Source organism: Acipenser ruthenus, chromosome 9 (assembly GCF_902713425.1).
Source record: "Acipenser ruthenus chromosome 9, fAciRut3.2 maternal haplotype, whole genome shotgun sequence".
In the NCBI taxonomy this organism is placed as follows: domain Eukaryota; kingdom Metazoa; phylum Chordata; class Actinopteri; order Acipenseriformes; family Acipenseridae; genus Acipenser; species Acipenser ruthenus.
The window spans coordinates 13,348,415-13,363,541 of record NC_081197.1 but is presented as its reverse complement, the minus strand read 5'-3'; the positions used below and the strand labels follow the sequence as shown (position 1 = coordinate 13,363,541).

At 40.3% G+C, this 15,127-nt stretch overlaps 1 protein-coding gene across 5 annotated transcripts in view; it reads left to right on the top strand.

Moving 5' to 3' along the window:
- Positions 1 to 13,578, top strand: part of LOC117962432 (stromal interaction molecule 1-like) — a 54,840-nt gene extending 41,262 nt beyond the window's left edge. The window contains exons 8-13 of one of the 5 annotated variants that reach the window (XM_059030416.1): positions 1,887 to 2,054; positions 2,545 to 2,645; positions 3,092 to 3,324; positions 5,808 to 5,888; positions 6,709 to 7,087; positions 9,132 to 13,578. In XM_059030416.1, the coding sequence (XP_058886399.1) occupies positions 1,887 to 2,054; positions 2,545 to 2,645; positions 3,092 to 3,324; positions 5,808 to 5,888; positions 6,709 to 7,087; positions 9,132 to 9,675 (1,506 nt within the window). In that variant the 3' untranslated portion in view covers positions 9,676 to 13,578. Of the gene's footprint in view, positions 1 to 1,886; positions 2,055 to 2,544; positions 2,646 to 3,091; positions 3,325 to 5,807; positions 5,895 to 6,708; positions 7,088 to 9,131 lie in introns of all 5 variants that reach the window. The other 4 variants (XM_059030418.1, XM_059030419.1, XM_059030417.1 and 1 more) reach the window with 4 other exon arrangements.
- Positions 13,579 to 15,127: the final 1,549 nt, after the last annotated feature.

Genomic DNA, 15,127 nt, shown 5'->3' with positions numbered 1-15,127 from the left:
TCTTGTATGGCTAGCAGGAACACACATAGATTTTTACAAAGGTTAAAACAGACGTATTTGTTTAATTTACATTTCAATTTGATTTTACAATATTTCCCAGTGCTGTATAAGGTGGGTTGTTTGGGATTTGCATAATGTTGTATGCAGATTTCTGAAGCTGTGCAAGTTCTATCAAGCAATAGAATTTTAATGTGGATTTGTATGATCATGTGTTTTCCTGTAAGCAGTGTCTGCTTCGGGAGACTGTCGGTCTGGCAGGATTACAGTTGGCCTCGGGTAGATCAAGTCTGATTTAACATTGTCTTTTGGGGTTAATGCTTTCTTAAAACAAACTTTCTTTTGAGTATTTCAGAAATGTTTTGAGAATTTGCCTGAAGTATGTTCTTAGGCTGCTAACATCACTATATTTGAGTTTGAGAGTAAAATTTGAAGATTGTGGTTAACTTGCTAGAATCCTGTCTCTGGTTGGACATACTGGAGCACTTAGTGGAACTAATAGTAATGTATTATGGTTATGACAGTAAATAACCACAGTACAATTTATGTTCACATGGTATGCTTTTTAATGGCTCATTAAACAGCAGGATCATCACAAGATGTTAGTCATGCCAAAACAGGATTTTTCCAAAGAAAACTGTAAAAAAGACTTACACATTTTCAATTTGTTTTTGGTATGTTGGACAATATTTATTTTCAGTGATGAAATTGTTACTTGTTTCAGAGGTTAATGAAGGCCAAAGTGTTTTCAGTCCAAGCTCATGGAACTGATTTTCGTATTTGGTCTTGAAAGTGTGGCGTGTTTTGTTTTGATTTTTTTCTTTTTTTTTTTTTTTTTTAATATAGGTTTTCCTGATTTTATTTGGGTACATAGTTTGGTACTATGAAAGCACTGTAGAAACAGACATAGATAAATGACAGTGTAAGTGCGCTTGTAACTTCAATTAGAAGGTTATTTACCAGCCAAGGGATACATTTAATTGGACCCATATAACAAATGATGTAAAACACTTTGCGGTCCATACAGAAATTGTGTCCAATGTATCACTTGCTGAAAGAAGGGCTTCCAGTCCAAATGCCCATTATATTTAATTTGTAGGTCTCCTACTATTTACTTTTCTTGTAAGTTTATCAAGGACAAATTCTACCAGAACCCCTACACGCACTTTTATAATCTCAAATTGCAGTCACAGGGACGTTATTTCGAAAACAAAGTTACATCAGCAATAATATTTAGATTTTAAGAACAGTTGGTAGCGGATGTAACATTATCCTTCCAGAGCTGTGTTCCCTGAGTGGAGCTGTGGCTGGGGTAAGCAATGGCAGAGTGTTCATGACTCAGCAGCACATAGGAAGTAAACCACAGTGAGCACTCCGCCACACTTTACACATGTTATCATGGTCGGGACACTTCATGGGAACCCATCTGGCCTTGTTACTAGAGCTGCAAGAACAGATTATGTGATTATCTGGATTGAGTTTTCCACAGGTGCTGACGTCGGGTGAGGATCATTGGTGTTGAGAGGGCTACCATTCAGAGTGAAGAAACAGCTGCTTGATTTGCATTTAACTGCATTTAAAGTAATTTTCAGATTCCCAGACTAAATACACAGCACTTAACACGCACCCCCAACCCCGTAACTCTTTATGGACCAATCTGTTGTCTACAGGAAGAGAGAAGAGCAAAACATCTCGGGAGCGGCGGCGCTTGTCCTTTTTATCTTTAGATGACTGTTGTAAACATGGCTGTTGCCAATTCAGTCCATTTGACAAAAACAAAGTATTGAGTACAATAAATAACCAAAACGGAACAAATAAATGATGTCACAGTAATCAATCCAACCCTACTAAAGGGGTTCAAGTAAAACACATTTGTGTTTTTTTTGTAGGTGCGGATGGCCCTGAGGAAGGCAGAGAAGGAGCTGGAGTCTCGCTCCAGCTGGTCTCCTCCAGAGTCCCTGCAGAAGTGGCTGCAGCTCACCCATGAGGTGGAGGTCATGTACTACAACATCAAGAAGCAGAACGCGGAGCGCCAACTGCTGATCGCCAAAGAGGGGGTGAGTGGAGGCCATTGGATCATGGGATCCAGCACTCGTTTCCACCCTTCATTAATGGACATGCGTTGGAGTCTTTTGCCATCGCTTCAGAAAAATCTTCTTCCAACCCAGGAATGCCATTCTGTGCTCGTTTTTTAGAAATTGTGTCCCAAGATCTGTAGAGCATTCTGTTTAAGATTTTAGTAAAACCCAGCATTGCTTGACATTTAGTTTTCAGTTCTACTGGAGGTGTTTCTCTTTAATTCAGGGACAAGAAGAAAAAAATCCTCTTTTTAGGAAATCTTTTTATTCGGAGTCTGTGTCGAATAGTCATGCCGTCTGCTACATGGATAACATATTGTACACATTGATAATACTGCACAGAGGTCCTTTGTGTGTACCAGTATTTCAATTATGGGGAGCATGGCTGTGATTTGTGTGGTAAGAAATGACTGGCTCGTGTTGCATTTGTCAAACAGCAGTGGGGTTCACATATTTTGTTCTTTACTAGGCTGAGAAGATTAAGAAGAAGAGGAACACGTTCTTTGGCACGTTCCACGTTGCACACAGCTCCTCGCTGGATGATGTCGACCATAAAATCTTAACTGCAAAGTAAGTGTGTCTTGAAATAGTCCACCCTAGTTTTCTTTGTGAACAGTAGTGGACTGAATAGCTTAAGCAGTGGCGATGAGAGACTGCCCACTGTGCCCCATGAGCCTCAAGCCTTTCTTGGTGGAGACCCTCTTAAAGGAAGAGTAGTTCTCCATGCCCATCCAATACTTGGTCTCTACTTTTGAGGCTGTCTGCAATGGTGCCCATAGTCAGTTATGTGCTTCAGTTCCCAAACAGGTGAATGAAGTGGTGTTGGATATATTTAGGCTCTCAGCTGGGAGCAGCTGCTGCAATTCTTGTGGCACAGTAAGTAAAACCAAATGACCAAGTAGGAGAGCTCTTGATCCAAGTGGCTCACATGCAGGAGAATAGAAAGCCTGCCTCTCTCTCTCTCTTCTCTCTCTCGCTCGCGCTCTCTCTCTCAATATCTTCTCTCCCTCCCCCAGGCAGGCACTGAGTGAGGTGACGGCCACCCTAAGAGAGCGACTCCACCGCTGGCAGCAGATTGAGATGCTGACCGGCTTCGCCATTGTCAACAACCCCGGCCTCCCCACACTGGCCTGCGCCCTGAACTTGGACCCCAGCTTCCTGGGGGGCCGCCCCGCGCCCCAGCACTTTATCATGACCGACGACGTTGATGATATGGATGAGGAAATGATGTCTCCTGGCACCCTCCAATGTAAGAGATTACACAATACAATGGGATTAGGTATGCCCGGCATTATGCCATACAAGTCGATGAACAGTGATGTACTGTTAATGTTCCAGTGAGAACCAGCAGGTTACAGCCAATCAAAGCATTTTTGAGAAAATGTAGCTGTAAAATTGCTTTGAGGTTTTCAATTTCCTGACATGTGTGCTGAATGTAACAGTGACTCCAAAAAGTATTTAAGTAACAAAACAAAGTTTTTAATATATTTCTTTTTTTCTTCTATAAAATATATTCGACCAATATATTATGAATCATTATAGGGCAGCTGCTTCTTTGAGCTAAAATATAAATATATATATCAATGCCACCTTAATTATTTTTTATTAGCAATAGAAAAAACACACTTTAAAAGATAATTATAAAAAATACATTTCAGGTGTCCTAATCAGTAGTACTACTACAGCATTTGACATTGTTTTTTGCCATTCCTAGTTTTGTGTGTCTGTGAAAAACCCAATATGTTTAACATAACATCTTCAACTGATAAATATTGGTATTCTAAAATGAAATATTAAGGAGCAATATCTTCTAGAAAACACTAAAGAAACTATACTATAGAACCATATATATATAGATCTATATCTATATATATATATATATATATATATATATATATATATATATATATATATATATATATATATATATATATATATATATGGCGGTGTGGTGCAGCTGTTAGATAGCTCTAATTTAAAGCAAGCTAAACAAATGAAAGCTCTGAATTACATGTTGCCTGCGTAGCACTGCATTGCATCAAGCACGGCCCTTTACTGCTCCTGCTTTGAATGAATACAAACTGGGAATCAGCCTTTTTTTTTCATTGGTGTTTGTGTGTCCTATTTCCTGGCTAAGCACATATTTCACACTACTGGAATCAGTAAGACTGATTCTGAAGTGATAACACTGACAAACATGTATCTATAATGATGTGATTTTTTAGGGTTTATGAAAATATATTTTTTTTATTTAAGATTTAAAAGAAAATCATGTATTTAAGACTATTTACTTTCATAAGTGATGTCTGGGTTCCTTTTGGTTTCGTATTCATTTTTTGGTTTATTGTATTTTTTAAATTGTTTTACAAATCAGAATACAAAAGATTTTACACATATAAACTAGATATAGAAACAAGGAGCACACAAACACATAGATAATAAAAATGTTAAAAGGCCTCATCCAGGGAAATTCATGAATTAAGTATAATCTCCAAGCCAAGCGTTCATGTAACTTCATCCAGTCATGTCATTACAGCACATTGGGTCAGGGTGCTTTTAAGGACAGATTTGTAACGTGCATTTATCCACTGGCCTGGCCTGATCTCTAGATTAGCTTTGAAGAGTTGAATGACTCTATTTGGAAAATAGGACATTGAGCTGTTCACCGCAAGGTCCTGAGTTCAGTTTTATAGCAGACGAGTTCTTGATCAAAAGGCAATCCCATCTGCCAGCTGGAGATGTCAAGAGCTACATGGGATCTTCAGAGTGAACGTCACCCCATTAAGAGTAGGAGTGGTTCTCCAGGCCAGAGCTGCAGCACATTGTGCATGCATGGGAAAGCTCAGAACTGCATCTGCAGAAGGGTTTAGTATCAAGTGCTGTCAATTGTGCATTTCATTTATAAAATGAATTGTTCACCCAACAACTGATGTTTGTGGGTGTACAAGTTTAACCCTTGACTGCCACCTGTTACATCCTTTTGTTTTCCTTTTAAAGTCTACACTGATTTATTTTAGTTTTGATTAACATGTAAAATGACTATAAAGGTGAAAGTGATTCACCTGTGTACACGGTCACACAAAGTTTATCACCTTCGTTGTCTCCTGTCAGTTCAAGTGCTGTGCATCCCGATGAGGCAGGGCTTTCCCATGTAAACAAAGCAAAACTGCTCTGCAAAAGTAGCTGTGGAGACAAATAATTTCAGAATGCCACCACCATGCATTTAAATTAAAGCAAATGTATTTTATCTATATATTTTTTCATTCATATTGCTACACATCTCTCAATTGTTTATTGGTAAAGTCATGTGTCAATCAAATTTGATACACGGCACCATGAACTGGCAGCTAGTTCAACCAATGAAAACTGAGTGGTAACCAGTGGTTGAATAGGAATTCATTTTCTTGTAAAATAAACAATATATTATAGATAGAATATATAGTAGTCACTATGCTACATGGTGGCATTCATATAAGGTTTAAAACCACTTTTGAAGCAATGGATGCAATTCTAGAGAGTTGAACTGATAGGAGAGAACAACCACAGTTTAACTGAGTGCCCGTTCCTTTACAAGTCAATGAATGAAAACATTCAAGGTTAATTCAAAGGAAATTAAACACAGTAACGTGTGTGTGTGTGTGTGTGCGCCTAGATTGCTTGAACTTGTTACAATCGTTAACCCCTTTTTCCTCCGCCTCCTGTTGTTCCTGTCGTGTGATTGGCTGACACCAGATGCAGCCTGGTTGATGGACCGGCAATCCAGTGATCACTGGCCAATCAGCTCAGAGAATAACTCCCTGTGGAAATATCCGGGTTCGGGTATTCATTTGTTCAGTTCCCTCCCACACATTTTAACAGTCACGCCTGTAGCCACAAAGAGCACCTAACATTAACGGGTCTGTTTTTAGCGACAGCTGTGTTGTGGAGTGGGAGGAAGTGGGTTCAACTGCATTTATGAAGTTATTAACCATTATAAAGACTTTTCGCCACCTTTTTCTTTTCTTCTAAGCAGAACCCCCTTCACAGCTGAGTCACTAACGATCACAACTGTCCTTCTTTCTGTTAGATTATGGGGTTTGCTTGTACTGTTTTTGTTTGTTTTTCTCAAGTTGAAGTATGTAGAGGGTTCGCAATGTGAGTTACAAAGAACATCACTGGAGAGAAGGATGAAACATATGTCATAGCTAGGAGTCTGAATTATTTTAGTTAAAGCTAGAAAACAGCTAAGCTACTAAGTTTATATACCTTTTCCAAATCAGAAAATAATATTCAGGGTGCATCTGAGCACAGTGGTCAGTGAAGAACCAAATAAAGCTTAATAAATAGTGTATTTGTTGTTTCACCAGGGCAAGGATCCTGTGCAGACATCTTCTTGAAGTGATTAACGAATGAGGAAGTAGTGTGAAAAAAAACAGCGATAGTGATGGTGCGCAAGCTAAATTTAATATTAGCTGGATTTAGCAATAACAATAACAATATTTTCTTTGATTGTTCACATTACGATCACACCTTTTAACACTTTCATTCTAGCTGTTGACATCAGTGGTAGAAGTTAGACCTGGATTACATAAGAATGGTATGTTTTGTCCCCATGCTCCCTCACTCATCTGTCTCTCTCTCTCTGTCTCTGCAGCTCCCAGTATGATGTCCCTGCGGCAGCGGCACATCGACCCTCAGCTGGCAATGGGCTCTCAGAGGTTGGTAGAGGGTTGTTATGTCCCGGGTCAGCAGGGCGAGGGCAGCCTTTACCAGACCAGGACTAGGGTTTCCCTGCGGCAAGCTCGCAGTCACTCGTTCGGACAATTCGAGGCTTTCGGGCCCCCCCCTCCCACTTCTTCTGCTCCCTCGCACCCTTCCGTCTCCACTTCCTCCTCTTCTTCCTCATGTGGCTCCTCCCCTGCTCATTCTGTCTTCCTCCATCCCTCCCTCCATTTCCAGCCCCTGGACACCATTCCGGACCTCGCCCCTCCGGACATCACCTCTGGGGTGTACCAGCGATCCGACAGCTTGGGGTATTCTTGTTTGTATTTTTAACCTGCATGCATGGCATATGGGTGTCTTTGGTTTGGTTTTAATTGTTTGTTCTTTGAGTTGCAGTGTTTCGTTTTACTAGTCTTTTCTATGAAATGAATATTTTACAGTCCTCCCTTGCATTATTAGTTCTACACTTAAAACAGTTCAGAGCGAGAATAGGTACAGCCCTATGGCATTAAGTAGGGTTGTAACAATTATCAATCATCATGACTTAAGTTGGAGACATTTTTAGTTCCCCCTTTTATCCACTTAAAGAAGTTCAATTGTATTAGCTGGTGATTTATTATTAATTGGAAGTAAGATAGGGTTGAACTCTTGCAGAAGTGATGGAAGAAGTTCAGCACAGGAAGTGTAAGATTGCAGTGAAAATGTGCGGTTCATTTACAAGACTGGAATTGATGTATTGGAGTCATGTGTTGCTGTAAACATATTATAGTTATTTAATTAAAGATAGAACCTGCTTTTGTAAATATCCAGACATATCTTGTACAGTGAAGGTGCTCATATGTCACACTTCCATAAATATATAGAATAGTGTATAGGGTGCTGTACGATACAAGCTGATGCCCAAGGAGTTGCTTTGTCACTATCTTTTACAATAATTAAACATGAATAATTAAGCGGTATAGCCATCGGGTAGAAACTATCTGATAAAGACATTTCAGCAATATCGGGGTCTACTATATATTATAGACATATCTATAGAACCGCTTATCCAGTTGTGATGGCACTTGGTAAGGACATTCCTGTTCCTGATTGGTTGTTTTCCAAGTTGATGTGCAGCTCTCCGTTGCAGCAAACTTGTTTTGAGATACACCAGCAAACTTTTCAGAGTCTTCATTACAAACTGTGCTGCTGATCGCAGTACCTGTGTGAGGCACAGGATAGCATATTAGAACAGAGAGCTTTAAAACTTTCAAATAATCACCCCTATGTTATAAATAGCTAGGGTTCAGAACCTTTCAGTGAGAACGGGATGAATAGAATTTTTGTAAGAGTGTTGGTCTAATAATGAGTGAGATGGATATAGCAACGTTTTATCTGAGGTCCAGAGAACCAAGTGAAAATTCCTCATACGGTATGGATTTGTTTCCCCTCTCCTTTCCCCCCCCACCTGTCCCATTTTGTTCCCAAAATGTTGTGTTTCTCCGTCCTGTCCTTCCTGCCTCTGCTCAGCTGCTTCTCCCTGCAAGCCCCCTCCCTCGAGTCTGCATTGCTAACTAGTGTGGTGTTCAAAAGGGAATGATCTGGTGGTGCAAGAAAACCTTGAAGATAAGAATTTTGGCTTCAGTTTATTCTTGCGCAAGTTGTCCAAAGCAAATGCCTCGTCCATAACTTTAAAGACACAATCCTAGCATTTCAGATAGCGAAATAAGAAGCCTGCAAAGGCATAGTTGTTCAGTAGTTTCTTACAGATGTTAAAATGCTTTCTATTTGATTCCCTATTTTTATGCCTAGCTGGTAGAAGATTGTGCCATGTGATAATTAAGGGTTATTGCCATCAGCAAATTAAATACATTGATGAAATGAGCATTCATTCATTATTTAACAAGGAGAGTACCCTTAAGATATGTATTATTCTAAATGTTCACTTTTTATTTTAAACAAAACCAAACATTTTTTGTATAAATCTTTATTCAAGTAATTACACAAACCAGTGATTGCTCTAAATGAATTGTTGCGTTAATTGCATGTATCTCCTCTACCCCCTATCTATTACCCTTAAAAGCAGCCAGCAACTATGATTGTACAGGCTCACTTAACCAGTTTAACTGTTCCAACAAACAGAGTAGCCCATGTCTGACCTAAGGGATGAGATTGAAAGTAGTTTTACCACAGATGCCTGCAGCGCCTTTAACCTTCAGTTTGACTTGTGAATGGACGTTTTCCAAAGAGGCACTGTGAAATGCCTCTAAATATTTGTAACTTTGTGTGTGTGTGTATGAAACAGTTTAAACAGTTTCCTCTTTCTCCCTGCACACTTGCCCTCATTGCTTTCTTTTCTTTCTCCCTTTCCCTTAGGGATCTGAACCGTTCCGACTCGGACTCCTCCCTCTCCCAGCTTAGCGAGCAGCAGCGGCTCTCCAGTTCCTTTGGCTCTGGCTTCAAATCCCTTCCCATCAAGCCCGCCTCTCTGTTCCACGGTGCCCCTGCCAGGGCAGAGGAATCAGCCAGCGCACATGGTCACACCCCCAACGGCGGGAACCGCATCCACGAGGCAGGGACCTGTTCTAAGAGCCTTGCCGACAGCCCGCTGTTAACAAAGAAGGTGTACGGTCATGGGATGGAGAAATCGGCCAGCTTGGGAGAGATCAACAACGCTCTGGCAGGCATGTCCCAATCCGAGTCCTCCCGGTCACTCAGCCCCACTTCCACTGAGCCCGACACTCCCTCCCCGACTGGGGAAACCAAGCAGGAGGCTTCTGGAAAAACAAGCCGCATCCCACAGCTCTCCACTAAGAAGAGCCCCCTGGAGGAGGACAGCGCTTCCACAGGAGAAGACACCGACACCAACGTCAGCCGGAAGAAACACACATTCAAGATATTTAAGAAACAGAAGAAGTAACGTGTTTCAGAATTTCACATGGCAAAGGGGTTATGTTTTTATTTTTATTGGTTGTTTGTTGTTTTTTTTATGTAGAGAAAGAAGGGTTGATGAAAAAACAAACTTTATTGCGAGATATAAATGGCCGGTTTGTAGCGGCTGGAACACTGTCTTGATGAGATTTGAGGGTCCTTGTACTGAGGAGCTGAAAGAAACTAGGAAATTATTTTTGGGAGGGGGTGCAAGGTGTAAAGCGCTATTTATTCTGCAGGAATTGGTGCCAGTCTTTTACAAGTTTAAGGGAAAATTAATGCCCTGGTTCGGTTCTAAATTCATTTGAGTACATTTTTTAGTTTGCATGCCTTTATTTAATTTTTTATTGTGATTGACGCAGTGGGTGTTTGCTTGCTTCTTGTTGTGTTTCGCTTAACAACCAGCACAGAAAAATACAATTTGTTAGTGAGGGGCGTTCAATATTAGTGAGACCAAAAAAAAACAGACTATTACTGAATCTCTCTTTTAAGAGTAATCAGACAATGTTTAACGCAGTATCTTGTGGTGTACTGTAGCTGATTAGAAAGGGGTCTAACCTAGAATGTCATTAAAATTCAAACAAATCAATTTACATTTTGTCGGAGGAAAATCTCCAGCTCCAAATTAGATTAAAAAAAAAGCGGGGGGGGGAGTTGGGGTGGGGGAGGGCTAGGGTATTTTTTTTTTCTCTCGCTGATAATTCATTAAACCTAAATTTGGTCTCAAAACAGGGAACAGTGCCCATATGAATGCTGAAATTGCTCCAGTGTTTGCTGTGTTGTTTCTTTTATGCATGACTCAATAAAAACCAGGGACCTTTTTCAACGGTGCTCTCGTGTACCACGGCTGTCAGGGAGAGCTGAAATGGAGTGAACTCGACTGACATCTCGTGAAAACAAACTTCCTGAGGATGGTGAATGCTGTGCTATTAGTTCAGGTGGAGGGATGAGTTAGCAACAACAACAAAAACTCATTTTGCTGAACTTTGTCTGCATTAGTCAAATAATCCGGTCATTTGAGATTTACAAAATCATTCCTAAGGGTTACCAGACTGTTGCTTCCTTCCACCAACTGTAGCACAGCTGTCAAATGACCCAGAATGTGCTGGGTCATTGGACAGCAACCAACTTTCTGCCTGCTAAAGCTTACCATAGTACACCCATGATCTCATGGATTGAAATCAAAGTGTCTTCCCACAATCCAGAGCTCAGTGGAGGAGTGAAATGGTTAGGTGATCTTAGGAAAACATTTTTATTTTATTTTGTTTGATCTTCACACGTCTGATGCGTCAGTTTGTTTTGTCAGTCGGGGTCAGACAGTGCCAAGTTTCCATGGTTACCTGAGAATCGTGGCAGCTCTTTGTGCAATGCATCTTATAGTACTTTGAAATACGGTTCTGGGACTGATTTGAAAAGTACAGCACAGGAATTTAAATTCCATTCTTGACTCAGCTGTTTGCCTGATCTGAATCCAGTATACATTATATCTTTGTGTGTTTGTGTATATGCACACTGTAAAATCAGAAATGTATGAAAATGGTTAAATATATTTTAATGTGTTTGTCAGAAAAAAAATGTTTCTTCAAGTTGTAATAATCAAATTATGAGGACAAATTACCACAATAATAATGTGTTCTGGCATTAACTTATTTTTTATTGTCACCATTCAGTGTGGTAAGGTGTATTTTTTTCCCCCATAGCAGGTGACTAATATAACCCCGTACAAAAAATAGACAGTTTGAAAGCTTTGTTTGAACAGAGTTGTCAAAATAAGGGCTATGTGAAAGAGCTGAACCTAAAATACACAAAAAGGTATCATTTTATGCTGTTTTCACACAACCCTTCTTTAAGAATGTTAGGCAAAGTTGTCTCTGGTGTCCTCTGAAATATCTTGGTTTAAGAGATCCACAAAGTGTTAGAAACTCCAGACGCTGGTGCATGTCAGCTTCCTGTGTGACGGTATAGAATAGTGTCATTTCACCCGGCACACTTAATTTGCTCAGGAACACCTTAGCAGCTCAGCAGCTGTTGCCCAGGCCCACCACTTCCTAGCTAACTTTGTAAGATAGTGTGGTCAGAGTGGAGTAGAAATGGATCAAGGAAAACCTGCCAAAAACACGACGGTCCACACGTTTGTTTGCATGCCCTGTCGCTGTTTAACCCTTTGATTCCCAACGGCCTTCCTGAACAGTAAATCCGTGCACCCTTGGGAATCGAAGGATTATTGGCTGCTGAAAGCACTACTGTATTTGCACCCGCAGAGCATTGAGCTGCTATCTTTGAACTGAAACAAGCATCCACATACTGTACCAGCACAGGGGGTCTTTACTGGTTTTATTTCCTTTTAGTGCATGGTTCTTGTAATGCCAGGTGACGTCTCTCTAGTGCTCAGTTTCATTGTACACTTGCAACAGCTTTAAATGTAAAAAAAAAAAAAAAAAAAAAAAAACAAGAGTGGTTCTCGTCCCTGTCCTGTAAAACCGTTTTACTGGTAATTTCATTGGTCAGAAAGGTTTTAATGTACTGAGTTGTCTCAAAGACCCATTTCTCCCCTTGATCAGTCTGAAAGTCTACCCTTTTGGAAGGACAACAAGCTGTTATTGGTGTGCACATTTGTACCAGAGCTTTAGAAGCCCCAGACTGGCTGAGCCAGGAACAGGCTTCACTGACAGGCAGTAGAGACTGGGATAGAGGTAAATGTCTGCAGCTGCTTCAGTCCTGCCTCCCCCAGCAAAGTGTCACTTGAGAAAGTGGACAGTGAATAGCAGCCATGGAAAATTGGCCATAAATACTAAAGTCACCACTGAAAATAAGTGGACACAGAAAATAGTGTCACTGCTCTTGCACAGACACTTGTAAAGAGCGGCTGCCAACAGGTTATCAACATTTCAATCTAAATCTGCTCATCAGGTTTTGGAGCTACTTAAGGTGAGCTGACATGCTACACTCACATAGGTGCATAACCTTGCACAGATCTCTTACCCAGACATTCTCGCGCACTCATATTCACACACGTGTCTCCACGCGCACACAGAGCTGCTGTAATTGGAGCTTCAAACAGGAGGCTTCAGTGTCTCTGGGGCTACTTACTGAAATGGAGATTCCTTCACAGAAATACCCTCACAGTTAATTACACACGTGTCCCTATATATACTCCTGTGTACCCACATCCTGTGTTGAATAGGAGTTTCTCTGTGCCTTCTGAGAGTGTAATTTGGTTCCCAAAACTTTGCTTTCAAAGTTTGTAACTCTGGAGACCACATTGAAACCAAAATAATGCTGCGTACTGCATTTGACATTGGAAAATAGCTGTTTTTTATTGTTTGTACTGTACATACTGATGTTTCTAAGAATGTGTTCATGTACTGAGTTGTGTCTCACCAACCCCTTTCTCCCCTGAATCAAAATATTTTTTTTTTCTGCAAGTCACATTTTTGTAAAGAGCCATTGTTTGCCAGTGAATACTAGTAATAGTAAGTCTGGGTTGTCTGAAAGTTCACTTTTACATGGAAATGAATAGAATATGGGTTGAACCACTGTTACACGGAGCACCTCAATTAACTGTGTGTGTAAAGACCCAGTTGTATGTTTGACGCTGTCTGTCTTGTCTATTCTCCTGTCTGTCACCATCACCAGGCTGCTCTCTTGGTAGTGGTGTGAAGCTTTTTGTCAGCGCATGCTACCTGCTGTCTTGGCTTAATCAGGGTGAAGGGAAAGACGTTTTCAGGTGTTTTATTTTTTTATTTTTTTGTTTTCTGTTGTCCCTTCTGCTTATGTTTATGAAATAAGTAAAACTTTGTACCAAGTTCTGCATCTGCTGTAACCTTCTGGACACTAGTCTCCAGAACTTTTTGGCACTCCTGCATGAAGCAATAAACTATTTTGAATGAAATCTTTTTCTTTTTATTTTGTAGCAGTTTGTTTCAACCGTTTCATTCCCTGGTGGATCCTGGACAGTCCTGGTAAACAGTAATTATAATTCCAGCTATGATTCAGAACCAATTAGTGGGCTCAAATGTAGAAGTAGGTTCATGTTGTCCTCCCTCTGAGCCATGATGAAACAGCATCCAGACCAGAATTGATGTGCCAATGAGTGGATTCACAGTTAAGTTCATAGTGTTTTCTGTGATTCGATGAACAGCTCTACAAATATGTATCTATTTAAGCTCGTTTGTGATGCCAACCAGTCCTTAAAAGCCAATTTTCACTCCTCTTGTTAACATTATTACTGGTCCCATTTGTGTTGTGCTGAGAATCTTTTGGTTCTTCACTTGCATTTGAAACATGTGCACAACACTAAAGAAAGTCTTTTGCATCTGGGTACATTTACTGCAGGTCACACGGTCTGCGTTTAGCTAGATGATTGTATGAGTTTGATCTACAACACACACAGTATGTAGATATCCCAAGCAAGGGAGGGGTGCAGTGATTATGTTGCTTGGTAAGCACTCCTATTAAAAACCTTGGTTCTGAGTCCTACTTCAGGCAGGCAAGCCAGTGTCAGTTTCATAGAGAAAATGAACAGCTGCACGCAGCCAAACATGGGAATGGTTGTATCTCAGTCCCAAAAGTAGCTTCTAGTGAACAGCCCCTGTACCACAAGGATACTGGTGGTTACAAGCCCCTGCTGGGATAAGAAACAAATTGAAAGTGCCTGCATGGTGTTGCACATGCTCTGTATGCGAGGGGTGACCTAATAGCACCATCTAGTGTCAGAAAACGAAGACTGCAGCAGCAGTGTTCAGACATGCTGTATTGTTGCATACTGAAGTACTGTATGTGCAGAGGATGATCATAATAGATAAGAAGGTGCAACATCACACTGCTAGTACTAAACATTAACTAAACTCAAATATATCATCAGCCTCTATGATCATTACAGCAAGTAATGTATTTGTCTTGTCATTGCTGGACAAATACACTGTCTATTGATAACTAAATGTGGAGCAAATGATCTAAATCACACAATTCCTGAGTTGAGATGTTCCTTGATAACGTGTCTATTATTTGGTCACAGCCAATATGTACAGTGTATGTTTTAACTGAACAGTGTCGATTACTGTTAATGTAAACATTTAGAAAAGTAGTACAAACATGTGTAAACCACAGCTTTACCGGTTATCCCCATAAATACACCAACACAGAGAGAGATTACTTAACACACATACAAACCACACAACTGACGTAAAATTTAAATTACTCTTTCAGTACAAATATTTAATTCATAAAACAATGACTGACCACACACGTGCTTTGACAGTCCAATGTAACCGTACCATTTCAGAATGTACAATGTATTTCATTGGACCGCGTTGACACTACATTGCATACATACTATACTGTGTGAGGTCCTTCACTAATTCGCTGTCTTTAATATCTTAGAATATTCAAGTGAAATTCACTTGGCGAAATAACGAGGGAGCACCGATAAGACAAAAAAT